Here is an 18,078-nt window from a genome sequence, read left to right as displayed (position 1 = left end):
CCAGGTAGTTCAGGTCGTACTTTTCATGCTAAACTTTCTAACGTGTTTATGCGCCAACTACTGCAATGCTGTTTTTGTGCTAACACAGTTCGCTATTTTAGTTATTGGAAAAAGCATTCTCAGTAAATGAAACAAAATTTATAATTACCGTAATATTGCCTGACACAAGTAGGCTATGCAATTTTTATATATTACTGATTAAATAATCAGAAAATTGAAAACTAATCTTTAAACCTGCAATTTATCAATAACTTCTTAAAAATTGTAATATGCCAATACCAAAATGTATTGAATCTCCGTATCGACACCTGAAAAATAGATTCTTAATACTGAAAATTTTAATTTTACCAAATTTTCTGTAAGGATTACTACACCGAGCCCTGTCTTTATGTACTTTCACGTAGTATGTAATGGAGTTATGGGTTGTTTTTCAAGTGGCCTACAAAAATAATTTAATGCAGAAATTACAAAAATTTCCCATAGCCACTTTTTAAACCCTTCTAAACACATTAAATAAATACCAAGTTAGAGGTAAATGAAGATATTACAAAAAATATAAAAATAAAACTTTCTAAAAGTATGCCATTTTGAAATTTTTGAGGTCAAGCCAAACTCGAGGTTATATCGTGATGATCTACCATGGTTGTAGAGACACCATCATCGTTTTCCGTGATAACTGCAAAATCCTGAATATCTCCCTCAGTAACGGAAACATTACCACTGTATTCTGTGGTCGTGGCCAAATCCTGATATTGTTCAGGGGTAACGGAAACATTATAATCGTCTCCCGCAGTCACAAAGAAGTTATCATCATCTTCTACAATCGTATAATCTATATCTAATAATTTCCCGGAGTCATAATCGTCGAGAAATAGTTTTTGGACATCATCATCTTCTACCAGGGTCACGGAAACTTCATCGTCCTCTTGCGCGATCGCCGCAAAATCACTAATATATCCCGCACCCGTTTGGTTATCATCATCGTCTTCCACAGTGACGGAAACGTCATCGTCGTCTCCCGCAGTCACGGAAACGTCATCGTCTTCTCCCGAGGTCACGGAAACGTCATCGTCATCTCCCGTGCTTACGGAAACGTCATCTTTATGCACAATCGCGGAAAATTGAAAATTCCCGGTAAAATATGAAATTTACGCATAATTCCTGGTTTTCCCGGTCGGTGGACAACCTGTTGAAACATTACAATGGAAAAAGAGTTTCTCAAGTTTTCATCCCATAATATTATTGTTCTTCATTGTATAGTTCTATTAATTATTATACTCCGTTTATAAAATTTAGGCGGTTTTTAGGGGAAGAAATCCATCCCCACCACTTGATCCTACTTTAAAAACAAAAGCAACAGCTGAAGTTAGCCAAAATGTCAATCTGCAAAATACATTAACCAAAAAAAGGTGGCGGGTCCCCTCATGAACGGCCTAAATTTTGTTAATGGAGTATACTCAAACAGTTTTTAAAATTGAATAGTAAACTAGCTTGCATCAGGGGGAAACAAGGTATTTGAATACTGGTTTAAAATAAGGAATGAAGTTGAATTCAGTAACTTATAAACGTAACACACATAGTATCCTGTCATAAAATACCCCTTTCTTTCTTAATATAACATTTTGATTGTGTCAATTTCAAAGACTAACTAGAAATATTGAATAATTTTATATCTTCATCTACAATAGCAAGTAGAAATAAGAAAGAAAATGTTACTGTAAAAGTAATAACATTGTCTGATGCAAGACCTGCTCAAATAAAGCTGAATGTCTGGATAGAATATCAACTTCAACATCCAAATTAAATACCAAGATTCTGCAATAGTGCAACTGAGAAATAACATCCTTTGACTGCCATGGATTTAACCAAACCTATTTTTATAAAGTTTTACCCAAACTCATGAACATAAAAATACAATTTATCATGAAAGAAGTCTATGATTCACACACTATAGACAATATTTTCATCCACACAATCATTGATAATGATTTTGGCCTTAAAATCAATAATTGCGCGCGCACACACACACACACAGTAAGGATGCATAATTGGCAGAGGTTCTGATTGAGAATCCTCACCCAAAGAGCTCTCATATCCCATCAACTTTTACTTGAGACACAATTATTTTAGGTTTCCTCTTTTTAACACTGAAGATTTACTTTTTATAGCCTTGATAATCTATACATTACCTCAGATCTATCCGCAAGACGCCACACTCGTACAGTCCCATCACAACTTGAGGATGCCTTTAAAAATAATAAATGTTGCAAAATTGGTCTTCATGGGTTATTATTGGTAATTTGGGGGTATATTTGAAACATAAAAAAACACAAAACAAATAAATACATAGGGCCTATATTACTGTAATAATACTGACAACACTTTATAATTACTGTAAAACTATTTTTAATGGTATATATTTATTAAGAAAAAAGTGATTGTAATAGATGCTATATTATAAACATAATTCAAATTAAAATAGCTATTAAATAACTTTGAAAATGCTGGAGAAATAACGTCATTTACTAGGTTAACGAGGATTTAAAATATTGGTGATTTAGAGTTACAAATTTTTTTACATATAATTTGTAATCTGAAATTACAGTGATTTGATGTGATTGATTAAAATACCGAGCCATGACTTAAAAACTTGATGTTCCTGTTCTCAGTTATATATACAATTATAAAAACTTGATACTTGATTAGATATTAAGTTAATTTACATATTTGTCTTTAATCTCAAGAAAGGAAGGAATATGAAATCTTCGTAAATAAATCGAAAAGATGCAGAACAAAACAATTAGAATACAGTAACATTGTGGTAGTACAGTAGGTAGCTGTTTTTAACGTCAAGGCATGACACATGCAAAAGGACAGATTCAATTAAAATAAACATAAACTTCATTAACTTTTTGTACTGATGGCAGGTTGTGTAAATTTGAACACATCAAATAGAGTAAGTTAAGTAGATTTACGATATAAGAAAGTACAGTGAACAAGTAATTAGAATGTATTAGGCCTGTATAGAGTTTTCTTGAAAGGTTGACATATATGTGCTTACAAGATATATACGTTTTGGGTCCAAAGCAACAGTCAACACAGGAGCTCGATGGCCTGTCAACACATCTGTAGTTGTCTTGGCCACATCTGTTACGCCAATAGTCATGTCACTGTGAACAATTAGCAAAAAAAATAATTAAAACTACGAAGGTAGTATTGGGGTAGTAGGGTTTGGGGAATTGAGTGTAGTATTGGGGTCTAAGAAACTAATGAATCAACCTGTACATGGATTATTATTTCTCGTTTTGCTTTGACTACCCAAAGATAACAAAAATTATTCTACTTACAAAAATGTAAATTGAATCTCATATTACACTTAACTTTCTGGTTTAAAACATTATAATTTAGATAAGTACCTAACTGAAAAACTATTTTTACGCAAAACATTGTTTAATTGATTATAGTAGGGCTATCTTAATTGAATTTACCATGATGCAGACACCAATATTGATCCATCGGATGAAGCATCGATATTGACGACAGGAGCAGTAAAGCGAGCAACGACACCATCTAGTTCTGCATCAGGGAATGTAAGTGCTTGAACGCTGTTAGCGTCAGTCGCCACAAACAATCTCTCTCCCTAAACATGATCAGTATTAAACAATCATTAGGTAGTGTATTACTATTTTTTTAACTTTAAAATGGGTTGAACACATGCTTGAAGTAATAAGGTAAAGTGGGGTAAGTCAAGGCCACACTAAAAAAACAGGCCGTAATGCTCGTCCAGCATGACGTCACGATAGAAGACGGCAATGACGTAATTTTGCCGTTTGTGATCAGCTGCTTGTTTTAATCTTACGTTGGAAAATAAATAAATAAGTACTTATACGTCATAGCCGTCTTCTATCGTGACGTCATGCTTGGCGAGCATTACGGCCTGTTTTTTTAGTGTGGCCTTGGGTAAGTGCAACCAGGTTTATTTATTATTAGGCCTATATAAAAATTTACTGAAATTGGTAAGTAAAATCATACCGAACGAAATTTAAGATAGTATTATGTTTTAAGATATAACATTTTAAACATTCGGCATCAGTGAATACCACCAAAACCTTAAAACTAAGAACCAACCAATAATTTAACAAAACTATAATTAATTACTCTATTTATCTGTACTCTTTTCCTGAAGTCTATTATAGTAGCCTAGTAGCAATTAAACTTAACATGTAAGAAACCCCACATTTATTAAATTGCTTAAGTAAAATGGCAAAAAAAACCCTTCATAATGGGCATTTGCTTCCTGTGTGGCCAAAATTATAAATACCATTGAATGTAGCTAAATGCCTTACTCTTTGACAAATAGCAAACGCCTTTTCACCAACACATTTGTCAGTTGCTTCATCGTCTTCAATGCCAGTCCAGATTCGAATATCACCTTCGCCTCCACAAGTGACGATATAACTGAAAATTGAAAGTATAAGGTAAAAGGTAGGGCCTAGCTTGTTAAGCCCTGTTCACACGGGGCGAGTTTACAAGCTAAAAGCCGGATATTTTATACACAGCTAGTAAAATAGCTCAGTGTGAACGACGTACTCGCTCAAAAGCTGCTTGTAAAAAAGCTCTGGAAAAAGTTGACGCTGCCGCTACTTTAAACGCCAACTCGCCAGCTTTTGAGCGAGTAGGCGTGTAAAGTAGCCCAGCGTGATCACAGTTGCTTGTGCTTGTGTGCATGTTATTCGAAGATGTCGGAGGATTTAGCTCAAGCCAGCTACTGAGCGAGTGGAAAAAGCATTGTGTGAACGACTACAAGCGCACTCGCCGTCTCGCTGGCGTCTTTCTACACGTCGACGAGTTGCCAAGTGGACAAGCTCCGTGTGAACGAATACAAGCGCACTCGCCAACTCGCCGGCTTCTTACACGCCGTTGAGTAGCGTGTAAACTCGTCCTGTGTGAACGAGGCATTACAAAGTATTACTATGAGGTTGGTAAAATGCATTGCAACATGAAAGTGTGCCCAAATGAGAAACAAATGTAAGCCAATGTTGAATGTTGCAGTCAAACTGAATAAACTAGTGATTAGCCTATTTTAAATGAAAAGCCGATGGTTAAAATGTAGGCCTAGGCGTAATCTACTTTTAAATTTACTCCTACCCATTGTTGTTAGGTTGAAAATCGACCTACCTTGCATCTTGAGAAAAGCAAACGTCTGTGTGGCCCTCACAATGGGCATATCTACTTGGATTTAGTTTAGCAGACATTACTGAAAAATGTTTCTGATTAAACAATATTACTTAACAAAATTTAACTATAATTCTGGCAAAATGGCAAAAAAAACCCTTCATAATGGGCATTTGCATAATCAAACTAAAGTGGCGAATGACGAGGGACTGGGTAGATCAAGGATCGAGGCAAAACTTAACCAAACAAACTTTATAGTTAAAATAAGTTACTAAGTTACAATACAGACACTATATAGGTCATAGGATAGGTTTTTAGGTAGGCCTACTAACAAAAAAGTCCGAACCCAAACGTCGAACATTGAACATACAAAACAAACCTATGCCTAACCAGCTAACCTCAATTATTTTTGTTACACCAAGTTTAGTTTTCCCTCCATATCCACATCTAGCTAAGCTACACACAGCTGTTCAATATTGTGAGGAACATAGAGTATAGATGTACAAAAAAGTCATTGAATAAAGGATACTAAAGTCACGGTCACCTTTCTACAATGTACACACATTTTTGGCCTGTTGCTGTTATATTGACATTGATTATAAGAACTACTTTTTAGTCATATACATTGGTAGGCTTATTTGAGCTTGCAATTCCTTTTGTATGAATATCCTACCTAGATCCAATTTCGTAAACCAACTAAGTAATCCAATTAAGTAGAATCCAACTAATTCGCCAATTGCGTGCCAAGAAGCATAAATAAATCCCATCCCCTTAATGAATTACTCCCCCCTCCATGATAGTTTTTTTCGGTACAGTACTAGATTAGTTATAATTTATGCCATCCACCTGATTCACCATGCAATTTAAATCTATATATTAACCCTTTGAGGTGATGGTTGGTGGGAGGGGGATTCAAGGGGAAGCAAGGGGGGGAAATTCGGGGAACTTTCAGAAAACACCCTTCCTGTCATACACTATAACCATGCTAAAAATCAGTTTTTTACATCTTTCATGTCTAGGTTCTTACCTAAAGTGACTGGGCTATTAAGACGTGCGGCTGCACTTTACTTTAGGTCCTACACTCATTCGAATGAAAATATCGATCGATATTTTTATTCGAATGAGTGTAGGACCTAAAGTAAAGTGCAGCCAGACGTGCCATAGGTTTGAGCAAACACATAATGTCAACAAAGTTATTTGTAATATTTTTTTATTCTTTGAATAATGTAATTACATTGGACATGAAATACATATTGTGCAAAATCTAAAACAAAATAATATTTAAGTATTACCATTGATTGGTAATAAATCAAATGGCTTGTCTAGTGGCAACGGACATAAATTATGTTTATAATTTTAGATTCTATTTTCTATGGCCCCAGTACACTCTCGCCGAGACAAGTCGAGCGGGTGAGAGTGGGAGAGTGTATACTGTACTTGGTGCGATTGGTTTCATCCCCCACTGCCCTGGCTCGTCTCGATCGGGCTGTCTCGCTCCACCTACCCTTGGGCTCGCCTGCGCTCACGGCCGCGGCCTGGCAGAATTGGCAACGTCGCAAGTGGTGTTGTTTAGTGACAGACGTTCCATAAGATAACATGGCAGACAGGTGACATCAGCTCATTAATTCGCACTTTATTGATTCAAATTTATGAACATAAATTTATTAAAATATTGAAAATAAAACATACAGAATTAAAAACCGAAACAATATGAATTAAAAATCTATATCTGTACATTTTAATCGGAGTCAATATTGTCATAGTCCAGTAACCAATCGTTCGTAAATACAAATAAAAACAAGCCCATTGGGCGTAGCCCAAGGGAAATATGAAAATTAAATTATATTATATTGCATTGTCTTCCAGTTGTGAGCTATGTTTCAAGTTTCAAGGATCTAGCTCATCGGGAAGTTAGTATAAAATTGATTGCAAAATTTGTACCAGACAAGAAAGCGAGCTATTAAAAACGTTTTAAAATGCCATTAGCTGCTTCCAAACAAAACAGCTGTTACAACACCACTTGCGACGTTGCCACTTCGAAGGCCACGGCTGGAGTTAAAGGCGGCCGTGCCTGCGCTCCGTCTGGAGTCGGTTTTTTTGGCTCAAGTCAAAGTACACCGAGACTGCAAACTGCACAACAGCCGAGCGTGAGGCGCCCCAGTTCACTCTCGCATGGTTGATGCAAAATCAAATACTGCAACTTCTACATCCAAGTAGTTCACCTCAATTTTAACTTTATCAAAGCGAGAGTGAGCATGGTTACTTCGCATGCGATTTATGCCGATATCTTACCCGAATTACTTGGTGAGCGCCACAGCCTCTGCATTTAGTAAGCACCTAGGCTCGAGTCGACTGGTACCATAAAAATCGCCAATTACCATTCAAATCCATTTTTATAATAGATAATTTTGAAAAAAATATATTTGTTCATAATCAATGATCCTGTAGTTAGATAAAGTTATTAAGAATGGAATGTGGAATGGAACATGGAGTCATGGAGTGATTGAGTGATAGAAAAAATTAAAATAAAATAAAATATTAGGCTAAATAATTAAGGATTCTAGATTCTATGTTGTTAGTTGTTGAGCTCTTAATTATTGGTGTTAAATTTATATTTCGCATTATTTAGTTGAATTGAATATAAATTAGTTACCAGTCAATTAATGTTGTCTTTTAATGATTATGATTCTTTTTGAAGTTGGCTTTACCCCTAGTTTGTGTAAATTTTAGACAGAAATGAAATCTAGAAATGATTGTAAACATAACCTCGAAATATTAATCAAACAAAAATAATACTGTTTAAATTTATAAATAAATCCTGGTTAAGAACAAGATACGGATACATGGCATCTGTTAAAGTTCCTGAACAAAAAGTTATCCTTTGTGGTGAATTCGGAGTTGGGAAGAGTTCTTTATTCAGAAGATACGCCTTCAATTCTTTTGTCACTTCAACTAGCAGACAGTCTACCCTAGGACTTGATCATTTTAACAAGGAATACAATGTTAATGGAAAAAGAATTCGGGTAAGTGGTTAGTAGCTTAATGCAATTTTTCAAAACAAAAGTTGAAGACTACTCAGTATAAACTAGAGGACCTACTACAACTCCTTCATCAGAACAGATAACTACCTAAGTTTACACTATTAGTGTTATGTAATAATGTTAATATCTAAGTTTTACATCCTGCCATGATATGCCTAAGCTATTATTGATTGTGGTTGAATTAAAATTTTACTGGTTGTAAGATGAATAGTGGTCTGATTTTAAATAACTTACTGCACTCAAGTTTTAAGTTATCTCCCAATAAACAAATATCCTAACCACAGAGAAGTAATATTCAGAAGTAATAAATTCAGCAACATTACAAAATCACACATGATTAGTCTGGTAAAAATGAAGAGCGAAAACAATCGCATGCAAGTTATCGTCTGATGGGGTTTCACTTGTCCTATGAGCTACACATACGTTCTTCCATTTTAGTGATCAGTCTTGTTTAGTGAGTGGTTAGGCCTAATTAGTTACATTAAAAAGGAACTTGAATTCAATATGAACAGTTTTTTTTTAGTGAATTTCCCATATAGGGAATATAAGCTATTACTTACCGTAGTACTCATAGTAAGACCTAGACCTGGGACCGATTTACTTTTTTGTTTTGAGGTCCATAGAGACCAAAAACACCATCCGTTCAAATTCATTTATATATATGTGTCCGTTAGCGCGATAACGCGAGCAAAAATCATCAGATTTTGATAAAATTTGGTACTAATGTATAAACCTACGTCTATTCAAACGGGTTCGCGAACCAGCATGATTGGACTATGGGAACAGGGGTCTATGGGGGGATTTATGGGATAAAAATTGGTTTTTCCAATTTTTGACCCTAAAAACTTAAAATTTAGCAATTTCTTTTCAAACCATTTTGTAGAGCTTAAAAAATCTAATTAATTTAACTTAGTATCATTTATTTGAAGCGTTACTAAGTTATGCACCTAATGGTTACGGAGAAAATTCCAAAAAACTGTAAATTTAAAAATCCCATTATTCTTAGGGAGAATAAATAAACTGTGTTAGTTTGCTTGTTTATGCACATATTTTGATCAAATGGAAAATGCATTCATTTCATACTAAACTATTAACATTTTACAAAAAACACCTTTTCACCCTCTCTGTTGCAGCAAACCTAAGTATACCTACTCGTTAAACTAATGCTATTTAAATAGGGAATAAATGTGATATTTTTAAGGAGACATTTCAGTGTAAATCCAATCAGGCAAATGGAAATTCGCTTAGTCTGCAGGTTTGCTGCTGCGGGGGTATTTTTACTTAGGCTATTAAGCTATAGTTTAATTAAGAAAAAAAATATTTAAGTTAGCTTTCAGACAACACTCAAACCATTTATAAAACAAAAAACTACTGCTCAAATCGTTACACTGGAGCAAAAACGACTTAAATTTTCAATAGCCTATACTGCAAGACGGTACAGTACTTGCGTTGGGGTGCTAGTGTAGTTTATCTCCTCCAGCTAAACTTAAAGCTGAATCTAGCTAAAGCCGACATCAGCTGTCCACACACTTTTATAAAAGTCGTGCGCTAGTTTCGCTGAAGTAGGCCTAAATAGACTTGAAAAACATGCTACTTAGGTACGTAGGCTATTGTATTATTATTCTCATTTGATTGTGTTTATCATCATGTTTTATTTACTACAAACATAGCCTACCCCTTTATCAACATGATAAATTGAAATGTAAGAAAATTCAATAAATAAAATATGTAAATTCATAATTGTGTTCGGGGAGAAACTTCATATGTATTGCATCTAAATGAAAGGAACAGCTGTTTGTAATTTATCTGAGTTGAAAGGAGTCATTTTAATTAAGCCCTTGTGACAAAGTATTCTATTATTTCACAATAAATTATAGGTATATTATGTAACGGTCATATTATATTCTGGCACTCAACCTTCCGACCATATCTTAGGAATCAGACTTTCTTAGGGAAGCTGGGGTAATAAGAGAAAATAATTTATAAATAAAAATACTTTTTAAAAATGCCATGTTTTTAAACGCATTAAAAAGTATAAAATAATTTATAAAATGTTGAGAGAATAAATACTTGTAAGATTTAAAACGAAAAACGTGGGGCGCATGCTGGTTAACAATAAACTTCACCTATTGAACTATTATGATCTATTGCATGCGCCCCACGTTTTTCGTTTTAAATCTTACAGGTATTTATTCTCACTTGTAACCTTAGTGTTGACTTTGTCATATGCATGTATCTTACAAACTATAACAATAAAAAGTTTCTGATTTCCGGTAAATAGAACCACTAATTTGTATCTCCAAATCTAATAGGAGTAAAAGAATGAAAAAATGTTGCAATAAGTGGTCCATATGGTGAATCTGAACAATTGATTTAAAAGCTCTAATTTATGATTTTTGAAATTTGTAAAAAAATTTTCTCTTATTTGGCCCTCCCCTATATATATTTTTTGGGGTAGGCCTAATAAGTTAAGAGATGAGGCTGTGATTTTCATATTTGAAAGTATTCTGAGGTTTATGGGGTATCAAGAGAAACCTTATGTAAAGACAAGCTTGATGGGAGAAAATTTAAAAAATATGTACCTATAAATAAAAAAATTTAAAAGTTAGGCTATTAATAATTGAATATTACGCTGTCAAAATTTGTGTGGAAAATTACTCAAAATGCAGATTTCTTGATTGGTAAATAAGCTAGAGAAAAAAAAAATTAGTTTATTTTACCTTAGGACATGCATGGAAAAGAAACAGTCTATAGTAACAAAATAATGTAGCTTATTAACTTACGTTTTTTTTATTATACAATAAAAGGTTAAATTACCTGTGTCCGCCAGTCGATCCTTGTGCTGTGTCCTATTACAGGATATGCATTTCGGCAGAATAAATTGCCATCATCAGTCCTAATATAAGATCTTGATCTTCCCCGTAGGGTGCGTCTTGAAGTTTTGGAACACGTACACGAACTTAACACTTATATACATTACGAATAAAAGACAAATACACTGTAGGCCTACTTTTATTTTGTTTACTACGGACATGTAGACGCGCGTCGGTCGTGTGTCGAGTCTCGACTGATTAGTTTAGTTTTTTTATTAGTTTAGGCCCCTTTCATTCACCGCGGTTTTATAAATGCATTTCCGTAAATGGGTGTTTTAGGGAATTTCCCATATAGGGAATAAGCTATTACCGTAGTACTCATGGTAAGACCTGGACGCGGGACCGATTTTTTTTTTTTGTTTTGAGGTCCCTAGAGGCCAAAAACACCATCCGTTCAAATTCATATATATATATATATATATATATATATATTTATATATTTATATATATAAATAATTGAAAACATTATAAAAACATTAGTACCCTTTTTAAATTCATTTTTAATTAATAAACGACATGTTTCGACACTTAGGTCATAGTCATGTTTACATTTACAAATACAATAACAAAAATAATGAAAGGAATAAATAGTCATATGTTAAGTTAACTTAGAATTTAGAGGATCTTGATTTAATCTTTGTTTAATTTTGTGTATATTATATAATGTTTCATTTTAGCGAATTTCCCTATAGGGAAGTAGCTATTACCGTAGGTCTCATGGTAAGACCTAGGCCCGGGACCGATTTACTTTTTCATTTTGATGTCCCCAGAGGCCAAAAACACCATTCGTTCAAATTTTTATATATATATATATATATATGTGTCCATCCGCACGATAACTTGAGTAATTTTTGTCCGATTTTGATAAAATTTGGTTTGAAGGTGTAATGCGGGATAAACTTGAACGAGTTCGCGAACCAGCATGATCGGACTATGGGAACGGGGGTTTATGGGGGGTTTTATGGGGTAAAAATAGGGTTTTCCCATTTTTGACCTTAAAAACACAAAATTTCACAATTTCTTTTTAAGCCATTTTGTAGAGCTTAAAAAAACAAATAATTTAGTATATTGAAGCGTTATTATGCGCCTAATTGTTACGGAAAAAATTCAAAAAATTGTAATTTTAAAATTCCCATGTTATTCTTATGGAGAATAAGTCAACTGTTGTAGTTTGCTTGTTTATGAAAATATTTTGATCAAATTTGGAAAATACATTAATTTCTTACTAAACCACAGTACCTTTTAACATTTTACATAAAAAAAATTACCCTCCCTGTTGCAGCAAACCTAAGTAGGTACTCATTAAACTAATTCTGTTTGAATAGGGAATAAATGTGATATTTTAAGGAGACATTTTAGTTTAAATCCAATCAGGCAAATGGAAATTCGCTAAGTCTGCAGGTTTGCTGCGGCGGGGGTATTTATTGCAATTGTAGGATTTTTTCAAATATCGGATTTGTTTTATTTATGTTCATGGTATTCAATAAATTTTGAGGGTATTTTTTGTAATTTGTGTATATATGAAAATCTTCTTTGACATTTAATTTTGTTTTATTTCTTTCATATTCTAGAATTTCTAAATTTTCATTTATATTTTTGTACTCATGTCGAGTTTCGATTAGGTGCTCTGCAAAATTTGACTTCATTGTAGTTCTGTTACCCGATTTCAACACTTGTATATGCTCCTGGAACCTTTTCTTAAAGCTACGACTTGTTTGGCCAATGTAGGATTTGTTGCAGTCTGAACATTTAATTTGATAAATGCCTGATTTGTTTATATCTTTAACTTGGTTGTTATGTGCTTCATTAGAAATTTTGTTTTTTATCATCTGAAAGGCATTATTTTTTGTTCTGTAACTTAATTAATTAATTAACTTAATTAATAAACATGTTGTTTATTAATTAAAAATGAATTTAAAAAGGGTACTAATGTTTTTATAATGTTTTCAATTATTTATATAGTAGTAGCCCTAATCACAATCATACTTATTTATATATATATATATATGTCCGTCAGCACGATGACTCGAGCAAAAATGATCCGATTTTGATGAAATTTGGTACAAACGTGTAAACGTACGTTTATTCGAACGAGTTCGCGATCCGGCATGATCGGACCATGGGAACGGGGGTTTATGGGGGGTTTTATGGGGTAAAAATAGGTTTTTCCCATTTTTGACCAAAAAAACATAAAATTTAGCAATTTCTTTCCAAACCATTTTGTAGAGCTTAAAAAAACAAATAATTTAGTATATTGAAGCGTTATTATGCGCCTAATGGTTACGGAGAAAATTCCAAAAAATTGTAAATTTAAAGTTCCCATGTTATTCTTATGGAGAATAAGTAAACTGTTGTAGTTTGCTTGTTTGTGAACATATTTTGATCAAATTTGGAAAATGTTTTTATTTCTTACTAACTATTCACATTTTACAAAAAAAAAAACAGTTTTACCCTCCCTGATGCAGCAAACCTAAGTACTTGTTAAACTAATTCTATTTAAATCAAGAATAAATGTTATATTTTTAAGTAGACATTTCAGTGTAAATCCAATCAGTCAAATGGAAATTCGCTTAGTCTGCAGGTTTGCTGCGGCGGGGGTATTTATTTATTCAAATAGGAGTGGTATCAGAAGTTACGGGTGCCCGCGGAGGTTTGTAAATTCACCCGCTTGCACTTAGAAACCGCCGGCGGATAGCGGTTCTTATATGGATTGTGTTATATGAGATTGTTTATTCAACGCGGGAGCCCGCCGTCGCTCTCGCATTGCTGCCAACGCAAGTCACCAGTGTCACTCACTACACGTTGTCTACAAGTAGTCATTCGACTGTGTGCATTGTCTACTACATACTATAGTTGTTTGGTCGTGTACATAGCTGAACCTCTCACCGTTAAAAATGACTTCATGTCATGTTATGGACATAAATACTGAAAGATTTTTTCTGAAATTATCTAGGCTACAGTAAATAAAATTTAGATTGAACACCACTCTTGCACGATTTTAATTTTGCTAGAGTGTGTTTTTAGCTTTATTTCAGGCTTAATTCTTAAATAGCAGCCGTTGAAGTGAATCGATGACTTCTCAGTTGTAAACCAATGATTTGTGTTAGACTGGTTGGATTGAAGGAGTCACATTTAAAAAAAAACTAAGGTTTTAACAAACAAGGGTTGGCAGCACTGTTACTCTATCCACACGACAGCGGGCCATCGCAGGTGACACATTGGTGCAGCGGTAGGTGAATAAAAGGGGTCATAAATATTGAAACAAAAACGGACACTTTGTATGACACTCGTTTAACTTAAGTTCAACTTAAGGGTCACTTATGCCTACATTATAATCTCTATTTCAATGTTACTTGGGACGTATCCACCCCCACTAACACTGTAGGGCCTACATATATCTTAATAGCTAAAAAATAATAGGCCTAATGATTATTTTTTTACTTTTTTTGTGTTAACTTAACTTTTGTTTTGATGTGTAGGCTTACAGGATCAAAACAAAAACCAAAATTAAAACTTGTAGGTTCTACTAAATGTCTTTCAATGCATACTTTTAACACTTTTAATGATGAAAAATACAATAGCAGAGCAAATACTTTCTTGTAAAATAAAAAAAAAAAAACAGGAATAAAATGAGTTCATCGACCTATTCTCGTATTACCCCACCGTTACAAAAACTGTGATTAATAAGAGAATTGTTAATAATTATTTTTAAACAAATTTATTATTTTTAAACAAATTTAAATGGCTGAAGACTTCATATCTTATGTACCTGAATCAGAAAAAACATGAGAATTAGTTTTTGAAACAACTCTTTACCAACAAAAAATATACCATATTTTAGAGGCTTACTGAACTCAAACTACTAAATCAGGCGTAAGCCTTTTTATTACCTTATATGTTAATGACTAAACATAAACATTGGGGTAAAAATTACAACTGTATTAAATAGTCTAACTTTTAACTAAGTTAGGCCTACTACAAACTTTTTTTTTAGGCCTATGTTTTTAGCTGTTGTAGAAAGGTAAAAGGGTGTAAGAGACATGCAATAAGTGTACTAAATGTGTAATATGAAAAAAATATTAAAGATTGAGTAAATTAACAAAAATAGGCTTGGTAGGCTATAGGCCTACGTGACTTGGTTTTTTTACACAATGCATACCTATATTTAGTTTAGGGCCTATATTTTTTTACATACCGGGAATGTTACAACAGTCTTTTGAAGCACACACACAATCCTCGTCCCCGAACTTCCTTACAGCCCGCGGTCTTCTCTCCTCCCTTCTTCCTTGGGCCCACGAACACCAAGTCTCTGCACCCCTCCATCCTCTTCATTAGTCCTTCCCATTGGCTGATTACCAATAGGGTGTGTGGCCTATATGTTATCGCCTAGCTCACGTTAGCTGAAAAATAATTTTGAAATTGATGCTCATGCTACTGCTCAACTCTGTTCTTAGGTTGACTAAGTGTATCGTGAACAGAGAAAATTCAAATGTTGGGCATACCTACCCTATTTTCAATGTTCTTATCCTTGTTCAGTTCACAAATTTGTTTATTATAGTTTATCAAACTTATGTGTAGTATATGAATTCAAATTTATGTTTCGTTTTAGGTCCCAATATTATTTTACCCTCAGATTGTTTCTTACAGCTTCAGTTGTGGGACACAGGAGGTATGGAACGTGTTGCGTCTATTACCTCGAGCTACTACAAGTTTGCAGAAGCAGCTATTCTAGTTTTTGCTCTCGACAATGCTGCTTCATTTCACGTTCTATCGCAACATTTGCTTGACATTGTGACATATGCTGAAAACGCTAAAATATATTTGTGTGGAAACAAGTCAGATTTGGAAGGTGACACTCCTCAGGTGACCGAGGCCGACATGGAGAACTTTGGGTATGCAAACATAATTGTTAATTTTAAGTTAACAATATAGCCTAATGTAAAATAGTTAGGTGTTGAAGTGCTCATAACATTGATTCCATAAAACTTGAATATTTGTATCAGTGGACAAATCCATTGCTTGATTTTGAGTAGAATTTTAGGTACAATATTTGAACTGATAAATTACCTAGAGCACTAAAAGTTATGTTACGTTATTTTTCTCTATCTTATATCTCTTTAATTCCCTCTGTAGATATTTGTGCTATTATAGTGCAAGAAAAAATTACCGACAATGAATTGCTTTATCATTTGGATTTTTTAACAATTTATTTATGATTATTAATCCAACTACTGTCTCTTTAGGGAGCAGTGCCACAATTTGATTAGTGGAACATTCAAGACTTCGTGTAAAAACGGCCAAGGGGTTGAAGAAATGTTTCAAGAAATAGCTCAACATTTAGTTCAAGCTAACCGATCAAGAATGGAACTACAAACTGTTGATACTAAATCGTTCAAGATTGCTCCAACAGAAGACTTGAATGAAGATCCCCCATGTTTGTGTTAGTCCAACGATAAAAGGCATGTGAAAAAATACTATCACTAAAAAGTTAACATAGCAAACTATTTTTAGCATGAAACAACAAACTTGTTCCTTGCTCCGTAAGGTCTCAGGTGTGATAGTGGCGAATCAGAAGCAATTTTTGCAGCACCACTCTGATTTTATCAGACTACCACACTAGTTTTCTTGAAACTATATGTTGTTGTTTTTATAGTTGATGTTGGTAACACTGAGGGCCAGTATTGATAAATTTTATCAGACTACCACACAAGTTTTCTTGAAACTGTATGTTGGTGTTTTTATAGTTGATGTTGGTAACACTGAGCGCCGCCGCCAGTGTTGACAAAATTTTGTTTATCTTATTTCAGGGCTAATTATATGATTTGTGCTTTTTATTTGTTGGTTATAAAACAATAGGACAATCTATTTTTCATAATTACATCGTAAATTGTAAACAAAAACACGACCCTAGCGGCATTGGACAGAATTACATTAAAATTGTCTTCAGCTGATCTATAATGATGATAAATATACTAAGCGGAGTATGTTTAATCAAAGGCGGTAGGGTATGTAAAGTGACATTTGTTTCATAACCTCCTTATCGCTCACATATTGCTAGCTAGCCGCCTTTATCTTACTTACCAAAGACACTTTTTTATGAAAAGGTACTGTAATACAAAAAGCTTTTCTTTCATTGAGACTAACAGGTGTGATTTGTTTGTACAACAATTTTTGGCCAGCCTAAATACGGTAAGAAAAATTAAACTGTAATAAAAAGTTAAAATTGTATGCTTGAATATTTGTTGCTTATATTAAAATATTTATTGGCTTATAGTTCCTTGGGGTATACTGTTGGAAGATAAGCCAAATTGAGTTAATTCACTCGTTCTTTGCAACATGTTATATGAAGGCTGTTTAGATGTATGTATATTTTTAGTTGTGTTTATAAGCTTCATGTATAGTTTTTCTGTTCTGCATCAAATTTTGATATTGTTATGTATATTTAAATATATGTAAGTAATTTCTTGTTGCTTGAAGAAGATTCATCTCAGTTGTGACTAGGGATATTTATTTTCTATAAAGTCACTACATAAAAGCATATTTGAATCTTTCAATAATTAGTTACTTTCGTCTGTTGTGTGAAATGTTAAGTCCTACAATGCAACCTAAAGGTTAATTTATTTCAAAAAGCTGGATTTTTGTTTATTACTTAACCCTCCGAGTGTCCCTTGTTTTGGCCTTAATGTCTGCCTATTTTTTGCTCATTTGCAAGGTTTTATTAAAACGGATCTTTGTTTGGAAAATCATGGGCTTCAATATTATACATTAGAACATAAGGAACATTTGTTTCAAAAAAAATTTTTAGGTAAAAAAAATATTTTGGAAAATTAAAATAAAAAAAAATAAATTTGCACTCTATGAAATTGTATAAATTATAGGCCTATAAATATTTGAAAATAGCCACTTTGTTCTAAATTTTATGAGGATTACAAATATATAATAATATAAGGAAGTAGATTTGCAAATAAATAAGTTATGGGCAAAAAACA

General features: G+C 33.6%; 2 protein-coding genes across 3 annotated transcripts in view; one reads left to right on the top strand and one right to left on the bottom strand.

Moving 5' to 3' along the window:
• LOC129001570 (WD repeat and HMG-box DNA-binding protein 1) overlaps positions 1-5,591 on the bottom strand; it is a 34,088-nt gene extending 28,497 nt beyond the window's left edge. Inside the window, exons 1-6 of one of the 2 annotated variants that reach the window (XM_054428911.1) lie at positions 5,574-5,591; positions 5,179-5,257; positions 4,347-4,458; positions 3,489-3,640; positions 3,062-3,170; positions 2,190-2,246 (exon numbers count right to left, since the gene is read on the bottom strand). In XM_054428911.1, the coding sequence (XP_054284886.1) occupies positions 2,190-2,246; positions 3,062-3,170; positions 3,489-3,640; positions 4,347-4,458; positions 5,179-5,255 (507 nt within the window). In that variant the 5' untranslated portion in view covers positions 5,256-5,257; positions 5,574-5,591. Of the gene's footprint in view, positions 1-2,189; positions 2,247-3,061; positions 3,171-3,488; positions 3,641-4,346; positions 4,459-5,178; positions 5,511-5,573 lie in introns of those variants that run through there. The other variant, XM_054428910.1, reaches the window with a different exon arrangement.
• Positions 5,592-7,740: 2,149 nt separating this feature from the next.
• LOC128999447 (ras-related protein Rab-30) lies at positions 7,741-17,874 on the top strand. Its single transcript, XM_054425978.1, has 3 exons — positions 7,741-8,198; positions 15,737-15,981; positions 16,333-17,874. Exons 1-3 carry the CDS (start codon positions 8,019-8,021, stop codon positions 16,532-16,534), a joined length of 627 nt encoding a protein of 208 aa, XP_054281953.1. The 5' UTR covers positions 7,741-8,018; the 3' UTR covers positions 16,535-17,874.
• The last annotated feature ends 204 nt before the right edge of the window (positions 17,875-18,078 follow it).

The sequence above is a fragment of the Macrosteles quadrilineatus genome, unplaced genomic scaffold (genome assembly GCF_028750875.1).
Source record: "Macrosteles quadrilineatus isolate MER2022 unplaced genomic scaffold, UCM_ALF_1.0 Scaffold_8__2_contigs__length_117827958, whole genome shotgun sequence".
Classification (NCBI taxonomy): domain Eukaryota; kingdom Metazoa; phylum Arthropoda; class Insecta; order Hemiptera; family Cicadellidae; genus Macrosteles; species Macrosteles quadrilineatus.
This window is presented reverse-complemented; position numbering and strand designations above follow the sequence as displayed.